This window comes from Trachurus trachurus, assembly GCF_905171665.1.
Source record: "Trachurus trachurus genome assembly, chromosome: 11".
NCBI classification, from domain to species: domain Eukaryota; kingdom Metazoa; phylum Chordata; class Actinopteri; order Carangiformes; family Carangidae; genus Trachurus; species Trachurus trachurus.
In genome coordinates this window covers 14,194,454-14,213,124 of record NC_139904.1, presented here as the reverse complement: position 1 = coordinate 14,213,124, position 18,671 = coordinate 14,194,454, and the positions used below count along the sequence as shown (strand labels likewise).

The 18,671-nt window shown below is 41.2% G+C and overlaps 1 protein-coding gene across 1 annotated transcript in view; it reads right to left on the bottom strand.

Moving 5' to 3' along the window:
• The window catches only part of osbpl10a (oxysterol binding protein-like 10a), an 80,335-nt gene extending 71,680 nt beyond the window's left edge, over positions 1–8,655 (bottom strand). Inside the window, exon 1 of the mRNA XM_083982086.1 lies at positions 7,735–8,655. Within this exon, the coding sequence (XP_083838212.1) occupies positions 7,735–8,045 (311 nt within the window). The 5' untranslated portion in view covers positions 8,046–8,655. The remainder of the gene's footprint in view (positions 1–7,734) is intronic.
• Between the last annotated feature and the right edge of the window lie 10,016 nt (positions 8,656–18,671).

Sequence of the window (18,671 nt, the reverse complement as noted above, 5' to 3'; positions counted from 1 at the left end):
GGAAACAAAGTCCACCATCATCACCGTGGTAACCAGCTTTGAGCCATCGTCCGTGACCGAAAAACCTCTGCTCTCTGTTTCGCTTTTAGAAGCAACAAATTTGACATGAATTATCACACGCTGAGCATGACCACACACTCACACACTCACAAACACAGCACTTTCCAACAGGCGAATCCTGTGTTAATCATCACACAGCCATATTTGTACCAGTAATAGAAGTACATGTGAGTACGTGTGTGCGCAGCCTAATCACTTGACATGGAGGCCCAGAGGATGTGAAATGTAGAGTCATTATCTCTGAAATAGACTCTATACATCTAGACTTTATACATGATAACACATCTGTGTGCATGTGCTCATGTATTTATGTCAAATGCATTTCACCATTTGAGAGTCAAGTTTGAAATGGTTTCCAATCCATAGACTAAGTTTAGGGTTTGGTATTAAATAAAATATGATGCATAGTCCCCCAATAACTGGTGAGTAGCTAGCTCACTGGCATACAACTGTCAAACAGGTCATATTACTTTGTGCCAAACAGAAGATTTTTTTTTGATTACATCCTTAATCCACAAGGAAAATACAAACTACAACAGTGAACATTCATCAGCAATAAGCGAAGGTCTGAGCAGCTCGCGGCTCTGCTCTGCCGTTCTAAAAATAGCTTGCACTGACAATTAAAGGTAACGAGCCGACTGCTATGACTATAGGGATTATGGCAATGGGCCAATTTGCCAAAATCTTGCACTATCTCTTTAAAGGAGGTACTGTACTCTATCAATTCATCTGTTTGTTTCTTTTGACTTTTTTTCTTCTTCATTAGCCTACACTTTCATGGGTTTTGGGCAACTGGGCAATCCCAGTGGCCAAATGGTCAGCACACATGCTAAAACAACAACATCCATACCTGGGAACCTTTGTTTATGTCATACTCGTCTGTTTCCCCACACTTCCTGTCTATACCTCTACAACTGCTACTAAATAAAGACCAAACTACCAAAATAAAAATCTGATATTGGTCAAGCTTTAAAAAGTGCTGGATCCTAGATTTCCCAGAATGCATCTCAAAAGCAGCTTTCTGTATCTTAAACACCCACTTCTTTCAAATACCACACCTCAGTCTATAACAAAGTCTTTCTATTTTTAAAAGGATTTCATATGACTGTTTTCGCCGGTTGAGGGGCATGTGTCCATGTAAATGCAAATGTGTTCGTGTAAAGAAACTAAAAAAAAAAATCGCTACCTAGCACATTTTCTGTGACACATACACACACACACAGCACCTACACAACATAGCAGCACTTCACGCTGACACATGGCCACCCACGCAGTGAGGCAGAATTAGCTGCACTCAGGTCCGCTGCCCACCATGACAGCACCTGCCAAACACACACAATGTGCTCCCCTACGTGACAAACGCCAGGACGTGACTGACAACCGTAATTACTCCAACACCGTCCTCCAACCGCACGGTCTCTCCTCCTTCAGATGTGTTTATATTTAAAAGCTGTAGGCACTTAGACATATTAAGTGTATGTAAATGCTGAACACAACCTGGAATTGATGGACCATCCTGATCCTTTTCTTCTTGCTCTAATGGGTTTTTTTTAAAGGCTGATACAATTCATTCTGAACTAATCAAAGGCTGTTCACTTTTTTTCTAGAAGTTTTTTTTTTTTTTTTGAAGAGATGAGTCATTTTCTAAGTAACTCTTGGATTGCTTAATCAAGACTTGCACATCTGTTTTCCTACCATGCCCAGAAAATACTAAATGACATAACATACAAACTTAAAAGGAACAGAAACATCAAAGGTAACACATAAAAATATTCTCTCAACTTAATTCACTTAACGCTGCACAGTATGCAAAAATGCTCATATTACGTCTATGTGGGCAGATATTGTGATGTGCAATTTGTGTGTGAATAATGTTGCTTCATGTTAACTTATATAATTGATAATTTCATGTTTGTTGGACTTGTCCCAAACAAATATGTTCACCCATTTCACCTTCATCAAAAACAAAAAAAGAAATTGCAGCTTCTGTGGTTTGGACATTGCACACAAATGGTGCAGCCGTACTCTAGGGTTAACTCATCTGTGGTGCAGTGTTGCACATAAACAACAAGGCCTTGATTAGTCACATCCTCCCTACATACTGTTTGTAGAACCAGCATCAAGCAAAATGTGTGACTCAAAAGAAAAATAAATAACCTTGAACACCATAAATTTGCATGCAAATGTTCCCAGGATTGCACAGTCATGCTTTTGAGGAATGAAAATGTTTACTAATGAGCTAATAGTTTCGATTAGTGACCCCAACAATCGTAGTTCTAACTGGTGGCGCTGGCAGGAGGTCAGTGCTGTAGTAACTCTTTATGCACAAGAATTTGATCTGCCTGCGTACTGAAAAGCTTTTCAGTTTCAGGCCACATTTTCAGGATGTTTTAGTCAGTGTTCACTATCTGTGTCTACACATTCACTCAGGCTCGAGGCCACGGCTCCAGCTCAGGTCAATGAACTGAAAGAATATCTCCTTGAAAGCTAGACCTTCGCCTTCAGGCACATTGAAATTGAAACGGGACAGGTGCCTTCGCAAAGAATAAACCAAACCTGCTCAAACCACACCAGAGCGGGATATTTGCTCACATACGATTCATACGACTGTATGTGCGCTCGACTGTTCAAGTGAGGTGAGAAAGTCCACATGAACATCAGACACAATTTATATTTCTTTTGGTCAATACCACCTGACTCCTTCCTCTGTGCGTCTTTGTTACCCAGGTATTCCTGTGGGTGCATATCAAGCGCCGGTTCAGTGCATCATCTACCTGTCAGTTTAATAGGAGAGCAGGGAGCAACGGCTCGTTCTCTCCACCTCCGCCTCTCTACCCCACCTCCCCTCACATACACTGGCTCCCAGCCCAGATCCTATACAGTACACCACAGCCTCGGCTCCCTTCTTCTCTGCAGCACCACTCCAGCCAGGCACTATACATTATACACTTATTTTTTGCTCTCTATACAAAGGAAGAACTAAATTCCATTTCCAATTCACATTGCAGCTGCAGAGGAGAAATGCTGCACAATCCAACTGCATTCAACTGTACAGGAGGTTTGTGTTAGACTGGAAATAGTAACAAGAAAAGAATTTCTATTCCTTTTAAAGAACACATAAAACTACAGCCAGATGTTTAATGTGACTCACAACAACAAGTGAAGCTAGAGTAGTATTTTTTAAATTAAAAACACACACACAGCTCCTCATAATCTCTCTCAGTATTCATCTCTGTGTCTTGAGTGAACGGGAGAGGGCAGGGAGTACACCCATAAATGCTACATGAGGTACTGTGCAGTCGCACAATAATGCACCACTGTGATGACGACAGAAGTATTCTGCACTTCATTATGAGAGCGGCTGAAGCAATGAGGATCATACGACCACAGCTGATATCTGTTCAAAGCAATAAAAACAAACCAATAAGGCATATCAGCAACCACATCAACCTGCAGCAAGGAAGCACACAACGGAGACTGAACACACACGAATGTCCTACACCTGCATAAAACCAGTGCAATAGCCTCACAGAAAGTTGTACTTAAAACTAGATCAGCAATAGTCAATCAATTGATAAATAAAAAAAACTGGATGCTATTTCCTCATCAATCATGTCATAATCAGTATCAATGTTAAATACTTTAGATCCAAAATTGCAAAACTTTCTTTGTCTTGTAAGTTAGTCAAACATGTTCAGTTTTGGGGCCTTTGTTTAGACAAAACAAAGGTGGCAGACTGTGACAAGCATTTTTCAACGTTTTCCAATACTTTCTCGACTCAATCACTGAGCTGAAAAAATTAGTGCATTGTCCATATTAGCTTTAACATGTAAACTCGTCGCTCGTTCTAAAAACAAAAGGTCCGGTGTGAACGCAGCCTCTAATCTGGTAGGAGATTTCAAGTTCCTAAGGTAAGGTGATGATTTTATCTCAAAATGTATAGAGTTACAGAGCAGAGGATATAAGTTTGAGTGGGCACTTGTGCTGCCACAGTAGACTCACACTTGATCACTAATTTGCGCTATCGCTTCTTAAAGTACAGTATTGATTTATCTTACGTAAGAGAGTAATTCACCTCTGTGTTTTTAATACTGCAAGGAGTGTGAGTCATGAAAATGTTTTGCAACTATAAGACAAAGTTCACTGCTGTAGATAAAACCATGAAATCATTTCACTATTTAAAGCTCCTAAGATAGTCATTTTAAGAGTGATAGGCTTTAAAAAATGTGATTTACTTTCAAGGATTAAGTGAATTTTATTTGTAAATATTATTGTAAATGGAAAATTAGCCATGCCAATAGGCTTTGTGTGGTGTTCATGATCTACAAAGTCAAATGCTGTCAAAAAAGGTGATGTGATGTTATTTTTTTAACTCTAGCATCTTAGCAGAGTTTGGCCTAATCTCAATTCTGATTAACATTCACTGGTAATGTCATTGTTGTGTTGTTAAGCAGGAAGGGCTTCAAACACTTTAAGCACTTTAAGTCTGGAAATGGGTCAGTAATTATTAGGGATGTCAGGGGGTGGCTGGGATATTGAAGAATGAACTGATATGTTAAATGATAAATGCAATCACATTCTGTGATTTTCTAATTGTAATTGTAAAATATAAGTCAGGATTTTAAGTAGTTAACAAATTCTAACTGCTGTATCTACACATGGATTGAGTTTCAGATTCACGGCCCTGACATAAATCTTGGAGGGGACGAAATAGTCAAAACATCCATTCTTCGATTTTCTTCAGGTACGTTCATGATTTCAATTGACGCTTTCTAGTTTGTTTGAGCAAAAGTTTTTGAATGTGTATGGTTAATTACTTCCTGTTTCTATCATCATAATCACGCTTGCGAAATGAATCGTCACTGACCACCGCCCACAGATTGGTGGATCGTTTCTCCAGTCCGGTGGATGATTGGCAGCCTCACTCAGTCCTCAGCTATACATTTTTCCAAGAAGGCAGTGGTGCTGCGCAAAGGAACATTTCCACTGCACTGATGAACATCCAGGGTTTGGACATTGAGATCGTTCAGACATTGAGATTGTTCAGACATTGAGATCTTTCAGAGTTCACAGAGGACAGGTCTTTGGACTGAGGATGTTGACACTGTGGGAAACCTAAGCAATTCCTTCAGCAACAGGCTGCTGCATCCGCACTATTACACTACCGATCTGCCATTTTTGCACAAGTCACTCATCATTTCACTCCACTTCCCCATCCGGTTGTATTTATATTTTTCCATTTCATTGTGTATGTGTTTTGTATGTATATTGTGTAATCTATGTAATATCCACTTATTGTGAATTTTAATGAAGTCCCTCACGCTGTGCAGCGCCTGCCAACACGCATGGCCGCTTTGGGTAGCACAAGGGCCCACTCAATGCTGATTGCAGCTTTAATTTATATTTGTATGTTCTTCAGATGTATATGTAATGAATACTTTATATTTACTCGTATTTATATTGTAGCCTATTATTTTTGTATGTATCTTGTGTAATGTATGTAATATGCATTTATTGTGAATTTTAATGAAGTCCCTTGCGCAGCGGACGCCACAACGCGCAGCCGACGGCCCATTCAATGCTGCTTGCAGCTTTAATTTTGTACTTTCAGATGCATATGTGTAATGCATATTTCTTCTTATTTTATTGTATTATATTATGTATGTATATATTGTGTAATGTATGTAATATGCATTTATTGTGATGTTTGGCGGCCGCCACCACGCCTGCTTTGGGTGGCGCGGGGACTCAAACAGCGTTGAATTTATATTGTATATTTTGTACTTATATTGTATTATATTGTGTATGCATTTTTTTGTATTTATATTGTATATTGTGCAATGTATGTATGAAATATGTATCTATTTTTTTTTTATTTTTTTAAGTATATTTTTGGCTTTTTTGCCTTTATTTGATAGATCAGTAGAGATGGACAGGAAAGGGGGAGGCAGAGAGAGGGGGAATGACATGCAGGAAAGGTCTGCCCGACGCGGGATTCGAACCGGGGCCGCCTGCGTTGAGGACTATAGCCTCTACATGGGGCGGCCGCTTTAACCACTGCGGCCGCTTTAACCACTGCGCCCTATTTTATTGTGGATTTCAATTAATAAAGTTTTCTAAGAGTTCGGGTGGCGGACATGTGGCAGCACAAAGGCCCGTTAAATGCTGCTTGCAGCTCAAATTTAAATATATGTATATTTTCTCAGCTGATATTTATTTTAGCCAAAATACAGACAATATAAACCAATGATACCTTTAAATGTTACTCTATATTTATGATAATATCAACTGACATTGTGAAAGTACTGGCTTGTAGTGATGCATCTACAGTCACTTTCATCTGCTGTTCCACTCCACTGCAGAGCTTTATAGTGAGTTTCAGCTCATTGTTTTGCCGTCAGCTGTATCTTTACTGTTTGTTTCACCCAGAGTCATTTTCAATCGCAGCGGGCATCTGTTTTCAGTGAAAAAGCTCTAAAAAAAAAACATTGTGCTGTACCTGTTCAGCAGGAAACAGCAGATAGACACAGTTGAGAGATTAGCTGGTGAACACATCGGAGCATTTGGCTGCTAAAGAGCCAAACATTTCCCTAAGGAGCTGGTAAAGACCAAACAACAGTCAATATTGGGTTCAGATGGCCGGGAACATGAGCCTAAATTAATTCTAAATGTTTCAACATAACTGCTGGATGTGTAAATAAGAAATTGTTCTGCCAGGATTTTGCCATATTTAAAAGGAGCTATGGTAATGTTGGGTTCGCAGACTGTTTGTGCTGCCTCCAAGTGGCTAGGAAAACACTTATGTCAGGTGTCAGGCATTTTTAAACTGCAACGATTGTCGATAAATCTGCTAGCAGAGTGACGGAAAACTTACAGTTTTAGCAACTATTTGATCAAAACCAAACATTTGCCATTACCAGCCTCTGTAATAAAAGGGTATAATGATTTTTGTCACATGAGACATTATAACTATATTTATACTACATTATAACAATAATTATAGTTGGGTTTTATTTGGCTGGTAGAATAAAAAATATAAGTACATGATCCTGAGCAAGGATTGTTACCAATTCTTTAACTTTTGAAAGTTAATAATGAAGATCGTGGGTGGTTGAATCCTATGCTGGGCTGCATAATACTGAAATATGTCTAAGTTTTGACCATTGCCAGTACAGTATGAGGCAGAATATATGAAAGTGGAATTCAGTAGGCTAGGCCTGCAACTAATGATCATTTTGCATTACTTACATTACCAATTATTTTCTTGGTGAATTCTTGTAGGCTACTTTCGAAACAGTTCAAAGACCAAAGATGCATGATGGAACTCAGAACCAGCCCACTTCACTATATAGCTAACTAAAAATTAGTGAGTCAGTGTGTCTGATGCACCCTTTCCAAACTTATCTCTGCAGCTGCCTCTCTGCATTTGTTGACATTAGTGTTTCCTTGACTCGGTAGTTAGCAAACTAGTTCATTAGCAGGCCTGCAAGCCTGTGTGTGGGAGGTTTGGACTTAAACCCCCTCACCTCACCCGCCCTCCCCCTCCTCCCCCCCTCGCAGTGACGTGGAGGTAAAAGTGCAACGTGGACGGGGCAAATAACAACACGAAGCCACGGACCTGGAGCGAGAGTGAGTCATGTATGAACGCCCCCTCCCCTCCATCCATGTGCTTACCTGTTCTGCCAACCTTGGATCAGGTTGGTATATTTGCTCAGCACTCCTTCCAGCTGCCTCTTGCGAACCTCCTGCTGCTGCTGCTGCTGCTGCTGCTGTTGCTGCTGTTGCTGCAGATTCATGCTGTTCCCCAGCCCAGCTCCGCGGCTGCCGCTGCCTCCCGCTCCGGCCGGGCCGCCTAGTGAGCTGGAGCCGGGGCTGTGCGACCCTCCCCGGCCGCCGGGCTTCCACACCGCCGAGTTGGCGCGGTCCGCGGAGGAAGAGTTGGTTTTGTTGGTCCCGGGATGCGGACTGCAGAGCGTCTTGTCCATCCTGGCGACGGGACGGAGAGGAGGAGGAGGAGGAGGAGGAGGTGGAGGAGGAGGTGGAGGAGGAGAGGGAGGAGGAGGAGGAGGAGGAGGGGACAGGGATGGACCAGAAGCAGCAGCAGCAGCAGCAGCGGTGGTGGTGGTGGTGGTGAAGAAGGTTTCAGAAGACCATAAGTGTGAAACGGGGCGATGTATGCCTGCGCGGACCTACAGCAGAGGCAGCGGATGTGCATCGACTGCGCTGCGCCGGCGGAGTGAGCGTCCCTCGGTGTGTGTCAAAGCGGACATAGTCCTCGGTGGTGTCCGCGTCCTGCTCTCCCCTCTGCAGTGCGCGGCTGTGACTGTGTGGCTCTCCGGGTCTCCTCCAGCGTTTTCCTGGTCGGAAGGCAGGAGCAGCGCGCAGACACTCCCCCTCCACTCTGGACCTGCCCCCCGGATATTACAGAGCAATCTTATTATACATATCATTATACATAAAAAAAAAAATAAAAAAAAAAACTCTATAGGCTTCCTAAATAAATAAATAAAAAATATTGCAAATGCCAGCAGAAAAAGCTGATGCTGAAGATGACTCATCTATCAGGCTGATACACGAGACTTCCTGCATGTTTTAGAAAATAATGGGAAGAAAATGACATAAACCGATATGATAAATAAATGAATACAAATACTGAGATCTTTTTTTTCTACAATGCATCGGTGTCGTGCTAAGCTGAGCTCTGGTAGGCTACCTGGTTTTGGATGATTTGCTTAACCGCAGGGAAAGCAGAATTGTACGATATCCTCTTTGAATAAGGATGAGTTATATTTTTCTTTTCTTTTGTTTCTTTTAACAGGAAATGCTCAGTACTTTAAATTAGACACCTGGAGAAGATAAAGGACCAGAAGAGGTGTAGATGCAGGTACATATGCATCATAAAATAGAAGCGCTTATGTTTTGTTTTTGTTTTGTTTTTTACCATTTCTTTACTTTTGCTCTTTTGTAGAAAAAATATGTATCATAAGGTGCATGTTTTGTGGAACAGCTGTGCCTTATAATCCCATAGGGGGTGGGGCCAGATGTTTGCCATGCCACAGAAATGAGAGTGAAAATAACTCAGCCAACTTAACTACCGGTAGCAAGATTACAATGATGCCAGGAATATTATACAGTCATTGGTTATATTAGACCGGTGCGAAACTTGCGCGTTACTAAACAAACAGCATGCCTACAGAAAAAGAAATTGAATGACACAGAGGTCACAAGGTAAGGTCACCTTATAGGTATTTCACAGGGGGAAATCATAACATTTTACAGCACATCTTACAGCAGTCTGTCATAATCCTATAATAAATCAAGGGATCTCCACCTGTCTGTTTGTCTGTCTGTCATCTTCATTACAAACACTGAGAGCTGCGAGATGGATAAATGGCGAGATTGAGGCTCAGATAGAGATTGTCTCTATAGAGCATCAGGATACTGACTCCTGAGGAGAGAAGGATGAAACTGGAGTGGATGGAAAGAGATTAGGAGCAGGGGCCAGAAACAAAACCAGGAGCATAAGGAGCGCACCACAAGTCACAGATTCACTGTGTGTGATCAGCGCAAGGATCATCAGAGGAGGCTGAGCGAGGAGTGCATGACTAAGCCAGTTTCAAGTGCCTTCAGGACATCTGAGGTGAAGGGGCCATGCAGGAAGTCAGGCTCTTCACCTCAGAGGTCAGGGCTTAGAAAATTGGGGTGCGGAGGCCAAGAGTCCATAATATCAAGTAGGAGGCCTGCAAGGACAGAAGCTAGGACCAATTTGTCTGAACAGTTTGACCAGACACAGCATCCTTGAGAAAAGAAAAAAAAATCAATTTTCTGGATGAAATTGATCCTGTTCAGCTGCCACTGCTACACTTCTTACAAGTGTGATGGTGACACCTTAATCTCCTCCATCACTTTCCCCTGTATCCTCCCTCTGCTCTGTCCACCTGTATCCTAATCTTCTTCAACCTCCCTCCCTCACCACTTTCAACCAACCCTCTATTTGTTTATCATATTTATGTCTATATCAGCCTCTCTTAATGTCGATTTACAGAATAAATAAAACTGTTTGACATGCTCTGTTATGAATTTTGCCAGGATGCACAGGTGCAGTATCTGTGCCTTTTGATTACATTTCTAGCAAGAATTGTATATTTTATTTTTATAGTATTCTCTCAGTGAATGTACATAATCACTTGCTTGCTTGTAGTTGCAAAGATTTTTCAGACCTCGCCAGAGTAATGCAAAAACTGCAATGTTTTCTGCTGTCTCAGGGGTGGCGACATCAGGTTGTCACCGATATGGACCAATGTCAGCTGTCCCTGGTAGAGGTCGACCGATAGTGGATTTTTAAATTCCGATATAATAACGATAGTTTGGAGCAGGAAAAAGCCGATAGCCGATTAATAGGCCGATTACCCCCCCCCCCCCACCTGCACGAAAAAAAAAAAAAAATTATATATTAATAGATTTTTTATAAAAATAATAACATATAGCTATTAGCTAGTGTAAAACTAAAGGATGTGGGACACTGAATCATCCCTGGACCCTGTGAGTGACGAACAGCCGAACTCCACACGTGAGTTTGTTTACACTGAACAGCTGTAGTGAGGACGTGACGCTGCAGGAGAGGAGACTGTAACAATTGGCCTAGGCTACTGTGTGGAAAACCCATAGACTGTAAAAAGAAAAACCACGCTGTAATGATCATGATCGAGTTGGACGAGTGTGTTTGGAGCTGACGGGAGGAGAGAAAAAAGAGAGCGAGACGCACGTAGCGGCCGTGATATGACGACCCCGGTCCCCGTTCCCGCTGAGGAGGAACTCGGCTGTTATGGAAAAGGACCTAAACCAAGTCGAGTAGAGCCCATAGAGCCCAACTTTGTAGTGTAAAGAGCCATTATTGTGCGTCTGCCCCAACTCTGAAGCTGAAGCGGCGCTCTCTCTTCCTCCTTCCCGTCTTTCTCTAGCTGTCCTTTCAAAATAAAAGCACAAAAAGCCGGAGGGGAAAAAAAAAAAAAAAACACTGACTCGTGAGCAGGTGGCGGTGAGATATTTAGCGTTGCAGCCGCCACCACATTATCTATGCAGGAACCCTGTACATATATGATTAAGAGAAAATACTACAGTGTTTCTCATTAAATAACAAGCAAGTTTCGTTCCAGTCAGCCCCTCCACCTGCCGCCTCTCTCTTACTGCGGTCGCACCGCACCTACAGTAGGCCTACCCTCACCTGGGTCACTTCTCCGCTGCTGCCGCTGCACACGCCCCGTCTCTCTCTCTCCCATGCTCTGTGTGTGTGTGTGAAGAGCAGCCCCGCCCCTCAGTGATCAGAGAGACAGAGAGCGGCAGGGAAGAAGCAGTTTATGGCGCTGTGGAAAAAACTGCTGCCATCGGCCACTATCGGAGCCAAGTTCCGCTGATTCCGATAGTTTGTAAAACCTCCTATCGGCGCCGATTAATCGGCCAAAACGATTAATCGGTCGACCTCTAGTCCCTGGGGACCCCCTTCCAGCTCAGAGCCCTAGGCAACTGTTGAGACGCCTCTGTCTCCGTTATTTGCATTTGACAGTTTATCAGTGGGAGACTTTAGAAAACTGGGGTAGACATTTTTCACAATGTTCAGAAATTTCAATGACCAACTGACTAATTGATTGATCACGAAATAACTGACTGAGCAATCAACCATCAAGATTTTTTGTAAATTTTATGGACCCAAAGATTACAACTAGTTGACTAGTTTACACATGAATATTAAAGTAATACCACAAAACATATCACAACATTGTTATGAGCATAAATATCAGACTTAAAATCAGTTGAAACTCACAAACAAGAAGCAGCGATGTGTTTCACTCTGTCCCACTTGACAGATTGAATTATTAGCACTATGCCAACTGGATGAACTTGATAAACTCTGGTGCCAGCTGTGCCAGGTTACAGAGCTGAGCAGCTTACAGTGTGTTCCAGGAATCATTTAAGAGCATGGGATTTTTTGTATATTTTTAAACTTAAAAATACAACAATAACACGTTGTGTCCCAGGGGAACCGTTCTTCTGTTCTTCTGTTGATCAGTATATAATCTATACACACATGCACTCTCACACAAAACCACCATGACAATCAAGATGAAAAGGACACGTTAATGAAGACCAGACTGAAGAGCATTGCAGGTTATTAAGAAGAGGCCGAGATTACGCTGAGCAATCGAAGACAAGCCTCGATGAATCTCCACAGGACACTTAAAAGAGCACGGATAAATTCCTGCTGCTTGTCAGCTGAGGCAGCCACAAAGCAAAGATCAATACAAGAGAGAGAGAGAAAGAAAAAAATCCCTGCCTGGGCAACAGAGAGTCAGTGGTTTGTTAAACGTTTGTGCTGAGAGTCAAGCCCAGGTCAGATGCATTTCATTATGAGAGGTCATGGCGGTTTGACTCTGAGGCCTTATGTTATTAAGTCTCAATTTAAGATTTATATCAATTATAAAATTCGTCGTGTTCATTTTTCACCATAAAGGCACTGACCCGGTCAATTTCTTATCATGCTGTCGAGGAACATGCTTGATTTCCTAAATGCTGACTTAGGGTGTGATGTCAGCATTTCTATTTTCATCATCTTTCATCATCCTCTTCTACTCTTACTCCTTCCCTTCCTTCCTTCCTTCCTTCCTTCCTTCCTTCTTTCCTTTATCAGTATCACACATGTTATCAGTGTTTTTACACTTGCATCATCACTTCCTCACTGTCCCTTCGCAGAAACAGAACAAGCTGCTGCAAGTTGTTGTTTCCTAGCTTTCGATATGAGAGAAGCTGTGGTTCAGTGTGTGTCCTTCACACTGAGATCACACCAATCTCCTCCATGCGAAATTAACTGAATCCTCTTTTGGAATAAACATTTTGAACTGTCATAGGTTGTCCACATATTTTTGAGCATAAAGTGTACTTTATTCAGACTATTCCACTAAGTTGCAGCAGCAAACCTTATGTAAGAGAAACTTGACTTGATCAAAGTGTGCTCCTCTCCGACTGAGATTGGCATTTAAATGTCTGACAGCCTTTCAGAAAAAATAATTGATGATTAATCACAGGGCTCAGCAAAGAAAAACCCATAGACTCAGCTTTAAAGATAAAGTTGTGTGAAGAAGTCCTCCCTCAGCACACGTTTTCATCTCTTGGTTCTAATGCATCGATTTCCCCAACATACTGTAATAAGTCATAGTTTTTAATGGATCCTGGGATCTGTAAGGCGACTGTAGTGAGTGGCAGAACAGAGAGTGTTGTGCGTTGGTACAGTGTTTCAGAAAGACGATCGTTGCTTAGTCAGTGCACATTCTGAAAGGATATTGAAAAACTCCTGAGTTGCAGGGTTCATTTTAGAGCAGGCTGTCAGGATTTGAATAAGGATGGCTGTATTTCATCAGAAAACTTATCAGAGTTCGGCTGTGTGAGCTTGTGTCCTTGCCCCCTGACAGATCACTTTGTGTACCAATGCCCATAATCCACATCCTCTCTCCTAACAGCACCAGAGAGTCCAAAACAAAAACCCTGCAGTCGTGTACAAAGAGACTCAGCCGACCTTGGTTTGTATTCAGCTTTCTGCTGACATTGCAATTACAAAGAACAGCTAGATCAGATTTGCATCTCACCTGGTTTAATTGTTCTTGGCAACAACAGGAACTGAGATTATCTCGAGTCCGTTTGTTTTGGGAACATTTTATCAGCTGGTTGTAAACTCTGCAGTCCGCCAACACGCCTCCATAAAATGTCTCGTTTCCTAGGAAAGAAGATAATTCGACCACACACACACAGAACCAAACTTGACTTTTTCTGTCAGCTCCCACTCTGGTTTGACTGTAACGTGACCCTAAAACTGTGATGTTGGGTCAAATAGGATTAGGGTTATGTTTTGTTAAATAAATTCATTCTGCACTCTGTGTAAATGACATGTGGTGATGCTTGACTTGCCAAAAGCTTGCATATGTTTGCACAACAGCCTGCATTATTCACAAAGACCAGCAACCTCGCCAATAACGACTTAATGGACTGGAGGGCGACTATTGACCCGGTACACTGACAAGGTCAGCATACAGTTATGTGTGTGTATGTGTGTGTGTGTGTGTGTGTGTGTGTGTGTGTGTGTGTGTGTGTGTGTGTGTGTGTGTGTGTGTGTGTGTCAGATGACAGGGGGAAGCAGAGAGCAGGAGTGAAGGATTTTGTGTGGCTGGAAGTGAATATTTGACTATCTGCTTGGTGTCTATTTCTGGAAGATGATTCCATGAATATTCATCATCGAGTCAGCTAAAGACTATGATTTTGTGATGTCAAGACATGAATATGGAGGCTGTGGTATTCCTTTTGTCTTTTTTGTGCACTGGGAACCATCAATCAAGCCATCACTCTGAAGGTCAGAGCAATTCTACATCTCCAAAAGACAGAGGATGAATAATTAAGACCATTGAATCAACACAAAAGTGTGATCTGAGCTTCCACAAGACCAGTAGTATTAGCTTCTAGACAGGATCAAGAAAGCGAATGTGTGCTTGACTGCGGATGTTAACCAGAGATTCAACACATCAATCAGCCCCAAAAAGTGCAATTTAAAAGCACTTCTGAGAGTCATTTAGTGTCTTTTGGCTTTGAAAACACTGGTACTTGATAGCTGAATTGAGAAGTGGAGTTGGCGTGAGGTGTAAGAGGTTTATTAATTGTCACAAGTGTTGTGTTTCCTTAGGCCTGCAGTGTTTTTAAAAGAAAGGAACGACATGGTTTGGCAGATGCTGCATTAACTTTCCTATGTTCCTGTCACTACACTGATCTTTTCCATGAGGCAATCCTTGAACAGGTAAGTGACCACATCACAGTTCAGACTCACTTGCTGAACCCCACGCATCCAGACATACTGAACAACCACAGAGCCTCTACTGCACTAATTATGAAGGAATAGCCTATAGTCCAATTTTACATCAAATTAAACAGCAGAAGCTAGGCTACAACATGTAGCCTAAAAACCATGTTTATATGACCCAAACACAGCCAAATACTACTCAAATAAACAACTAAACATGAAGCACCTCTGTGTGGACCATACAGTCTATGGTGGACCCAGTCGCCACATTTCTGGCTGGTATAAAACACATCAGCTACCCTCAAAGCCCGCTACAAAGATTGGAAGATAGCCGCAGCTACACAAAAGCACGGCAGAGAGAGAAGCCAAAAACGAGCAAAGTCGAGCAAACACAGACACTGCTTGGCCAAAGCATGGTTGTAAATTTCCTCTTACCTTTGCTGTTTTGCCGTGAAAAGTTTGTTTATGAGTAAGGTAAATCCACAGTTTGAACTTTGACCGGTGTTACATCTAAATCTGTCCGGACGGGCTTTAGGAGGCGGGGGAGCCTTTGCTAGCGCCGCACACAACAGCCTGCACGTCACACATTTCAGGATTCTGCTGATTCTGATTGGCTCATCGCTGGCTCATGGCTGCCAGTGCTGTCAATCAGCCTCATTCTATTGGCTCTAACGGTTCTGTCAATCACTCAAATCAACCAATCCGCTGCAGAGATAGAGCCCGGCGTAACTGCACTCAAATAAGCAGAGCTCAGTGCAGCTTTTACTCAGAGGGACACAGAGAGCCTAGAAAGTAGTTGTTATTTAGTCCCGGTTGATTCTTTTTCAGTTAGTTTATGCAAATTGTGTGAAAATAAAGATTAAACAATGGTTTATAATGGCTGGTGGTTCCAAGCTGTGCCAAAAATTGACATTTTTTGGAAAGCTCGCCTGAATATTTTGTAGTAAAATCGCAATAATTTTGTACTACTTCACTTTATCAGAATCAACCACTGCAGAGATAATGTTCATACACAGTGTACAATCATTTGATAGAGGTTTTGAGCTTTAGCAGCATCATTCTGAAGGACACTCATTCAAAATATGATTTTTTTTTTTAGGCTAACATTAAATTGATTTAATTTTTGCTGTGTGTTATCTTCATTTACTCTTCACCAGTAACACATACTGAAATTTACACATCTCAGCAATTTCTCAATTTTTTCCCTTTACTATGACACCAAAAGTATTCAAATAGACATGGTTGCAGAGATATACTCATTTTATTATGGATATGCAATTTTTGAGAAAAGGCCTATAAAATAGGCTTGGTTTTTAACACGTTAGTATGTCCAACAGTTGACATTGCCCTGCATTCGTCTTCAGTTTAGCCTGGTTTGTTGTTCTGTTTCGTATAAAACAAAAACCAGTCTTTAAAAGCAGTGGACATAAGGTTAAGTGCAAAGACTGAGGACCTCTGTCATAGCAGATATTAAGTACAACACTATAGAATACAAGTAGGCAAAAAGTACAGCACAAGCATGAGTTGCATAAACTTAGGGAAGGAAATAAATGTGCAAAAGGAAACACTGACCAGTCGAAACAACAACTTAATGTTCAAAATCTTTTTTGTTGTGTCCATGCAGAATAAGAAGTAAGAAAAACTGTGAGCAAAATATCACCATGTGGTTGAGTAGTTGTTTGGTGTGTGTGAGAGTGTGTGTGAGGGTGTGTGTGTTTAAGAGAGAGAGAGAGAGAGAGAGATAGCTAAAAATAAAGAACCTTGTGACCAAAACAGTCAAAAGTTCAACTTTGTCAGTCTACAGTAAATGTCAACACACTCTCAGGCAAAAACCTGACCTGCTGCACTCAAAGAAAAGTTCAATTATTCAGAGATTTGTTAAAGAAGAAATGAAGAGGTCTGATATGATTACTGACATACACACAGAATGGAAAACTTGAGGGGAAAAGACAATTTTTCTTTTAATTTGCAAGGGGAAAAAGTAGTTTTGTCTGCAAGTGATTGACACTTCAGTTAAAGGTCACCGTTAAAGTCGTTATACTAATGAACCTTACACTTACTCCCTATTAAATCACCTTGCAGGTCCATCAGCACAACACGTGGACAGGCACACGAAGGCAACAGTGACAGTGAAAGTGTCACCGAAGCTCTCTGTGGGCTCAATTATCACTCTATTGAACAGCAGCTGAAAGACCCCAATTAGCGCTCTATCTCAACACTTGTGTTTTGCAGAGGAGCTTCAGGGCTGGAGACTCAGAGCGAGGAGATAACGGCTAATGACTGCTCTTGATTTCAGAGTTTTTATGCGAAGCAGACACTCCAGAAAGATGACAGTGTCGAAATGTGTCACAGGAGAAACAACACCTGACTACTTACCACTTTTCTTGCACACACAACCCGAATTTCCTTTTCCATAGACAACATGAAAACAAATCAGACATGCACAGACACACACTTTGGCTCCGCATTGTTATGTATAGAGTTTATTACCTTCCCTAATCTCATTAAAGCCCTGTGATCAAGCTCTTAGTTGAAATCACTTTATTACTTAGCTTGATGTATGCAAAGCAAAGCAGCAACAATGCCATAATGGCTCCTTGATAGACTAATTAAGTTTTTATTGCACACACACTTCGATATTGAAAAGGTAATATGGAGTTATGGCAACAAGCTGTCAAAGTGTAACTAAGAAAAACAGACTGTATCTCAAACAAATGTTCCCCTCCACCCACAAACAAAGAAATGAATGTACATGTTGCAATCTAAAGATTTACATTGACAGCAAGTTGTGGTGGATACGAGTGTATTTCTGTAAAGCTCACTGGAGACACCTGCTGGATAGTAATATACACCTGGTAAAGAGGGTGATGAGGTCATCCTCAAGATGATACAAAGGCAAAATATAGTTCTTACGTATCTGGTCAAACTTAGGCCAGACTCACCATATAAATATATTTTTTGTTAAAGCAGTGTGAGACAGAGAAACAAAACAGACACCTAATGGTCTCTCTTCAATAGGAGACATATTTGGAGCACACAGATGCCTATGTACGTAATAATGATGTTTATATTCTATTTATCTGCTTTGGTTTCAGAGTGCTGGTGTTGTGTGTGCTGCTACCACGAAGGAGATTTAAATTTGAACGTCATTAAAAGTACAAAAGTATTGCCTCCAAGTATAATCTTGTATATTCATTTTCTATAGTGATTTCACTGTAAAACCTTTATTAACCTACATGCATGCTAAATTTCTCCGATCAAAATAAAATGCATTTTCTAAAACAAATATTTCAACTGGACAAACTTGAACATGTTATTTTCAGATATTCATGCACCCTTTCCTTTTAGAAAGTTAAAAGGTAGAAAATTATCATCATGTTTTATTCAATATTTAGTGTATGTTTGCAAATAAATATTTGGAGTAAATATCAGCCAAAACTTTTGAAATACTGAGTTTTATAATAAAAGCTTTTCCCCTGTTTCTGTTCAGTTTCATTACCTCAGTATTGATCCAAATCCTTTTTTTATTCTACGAAGACCTCCAGTCCTTGAGTTTAATGGTAATTTCATTGCATCACTGATGTGCTTTGTGCTGCTTTGTATATATTTCCTCCAGATTTGTGCAACAGCCCATCTTGGGAATTGCAAACTATCTAAAGCCCGTGACTCTGGCATTTGTCACTGTAATCTAAACGTTAAAAGAAATAAATGAAACTGACACCATTATTTTGTGATAAACTTCCAGTCTAAAGCCAAATGTTCAGCTGCCGAGTCG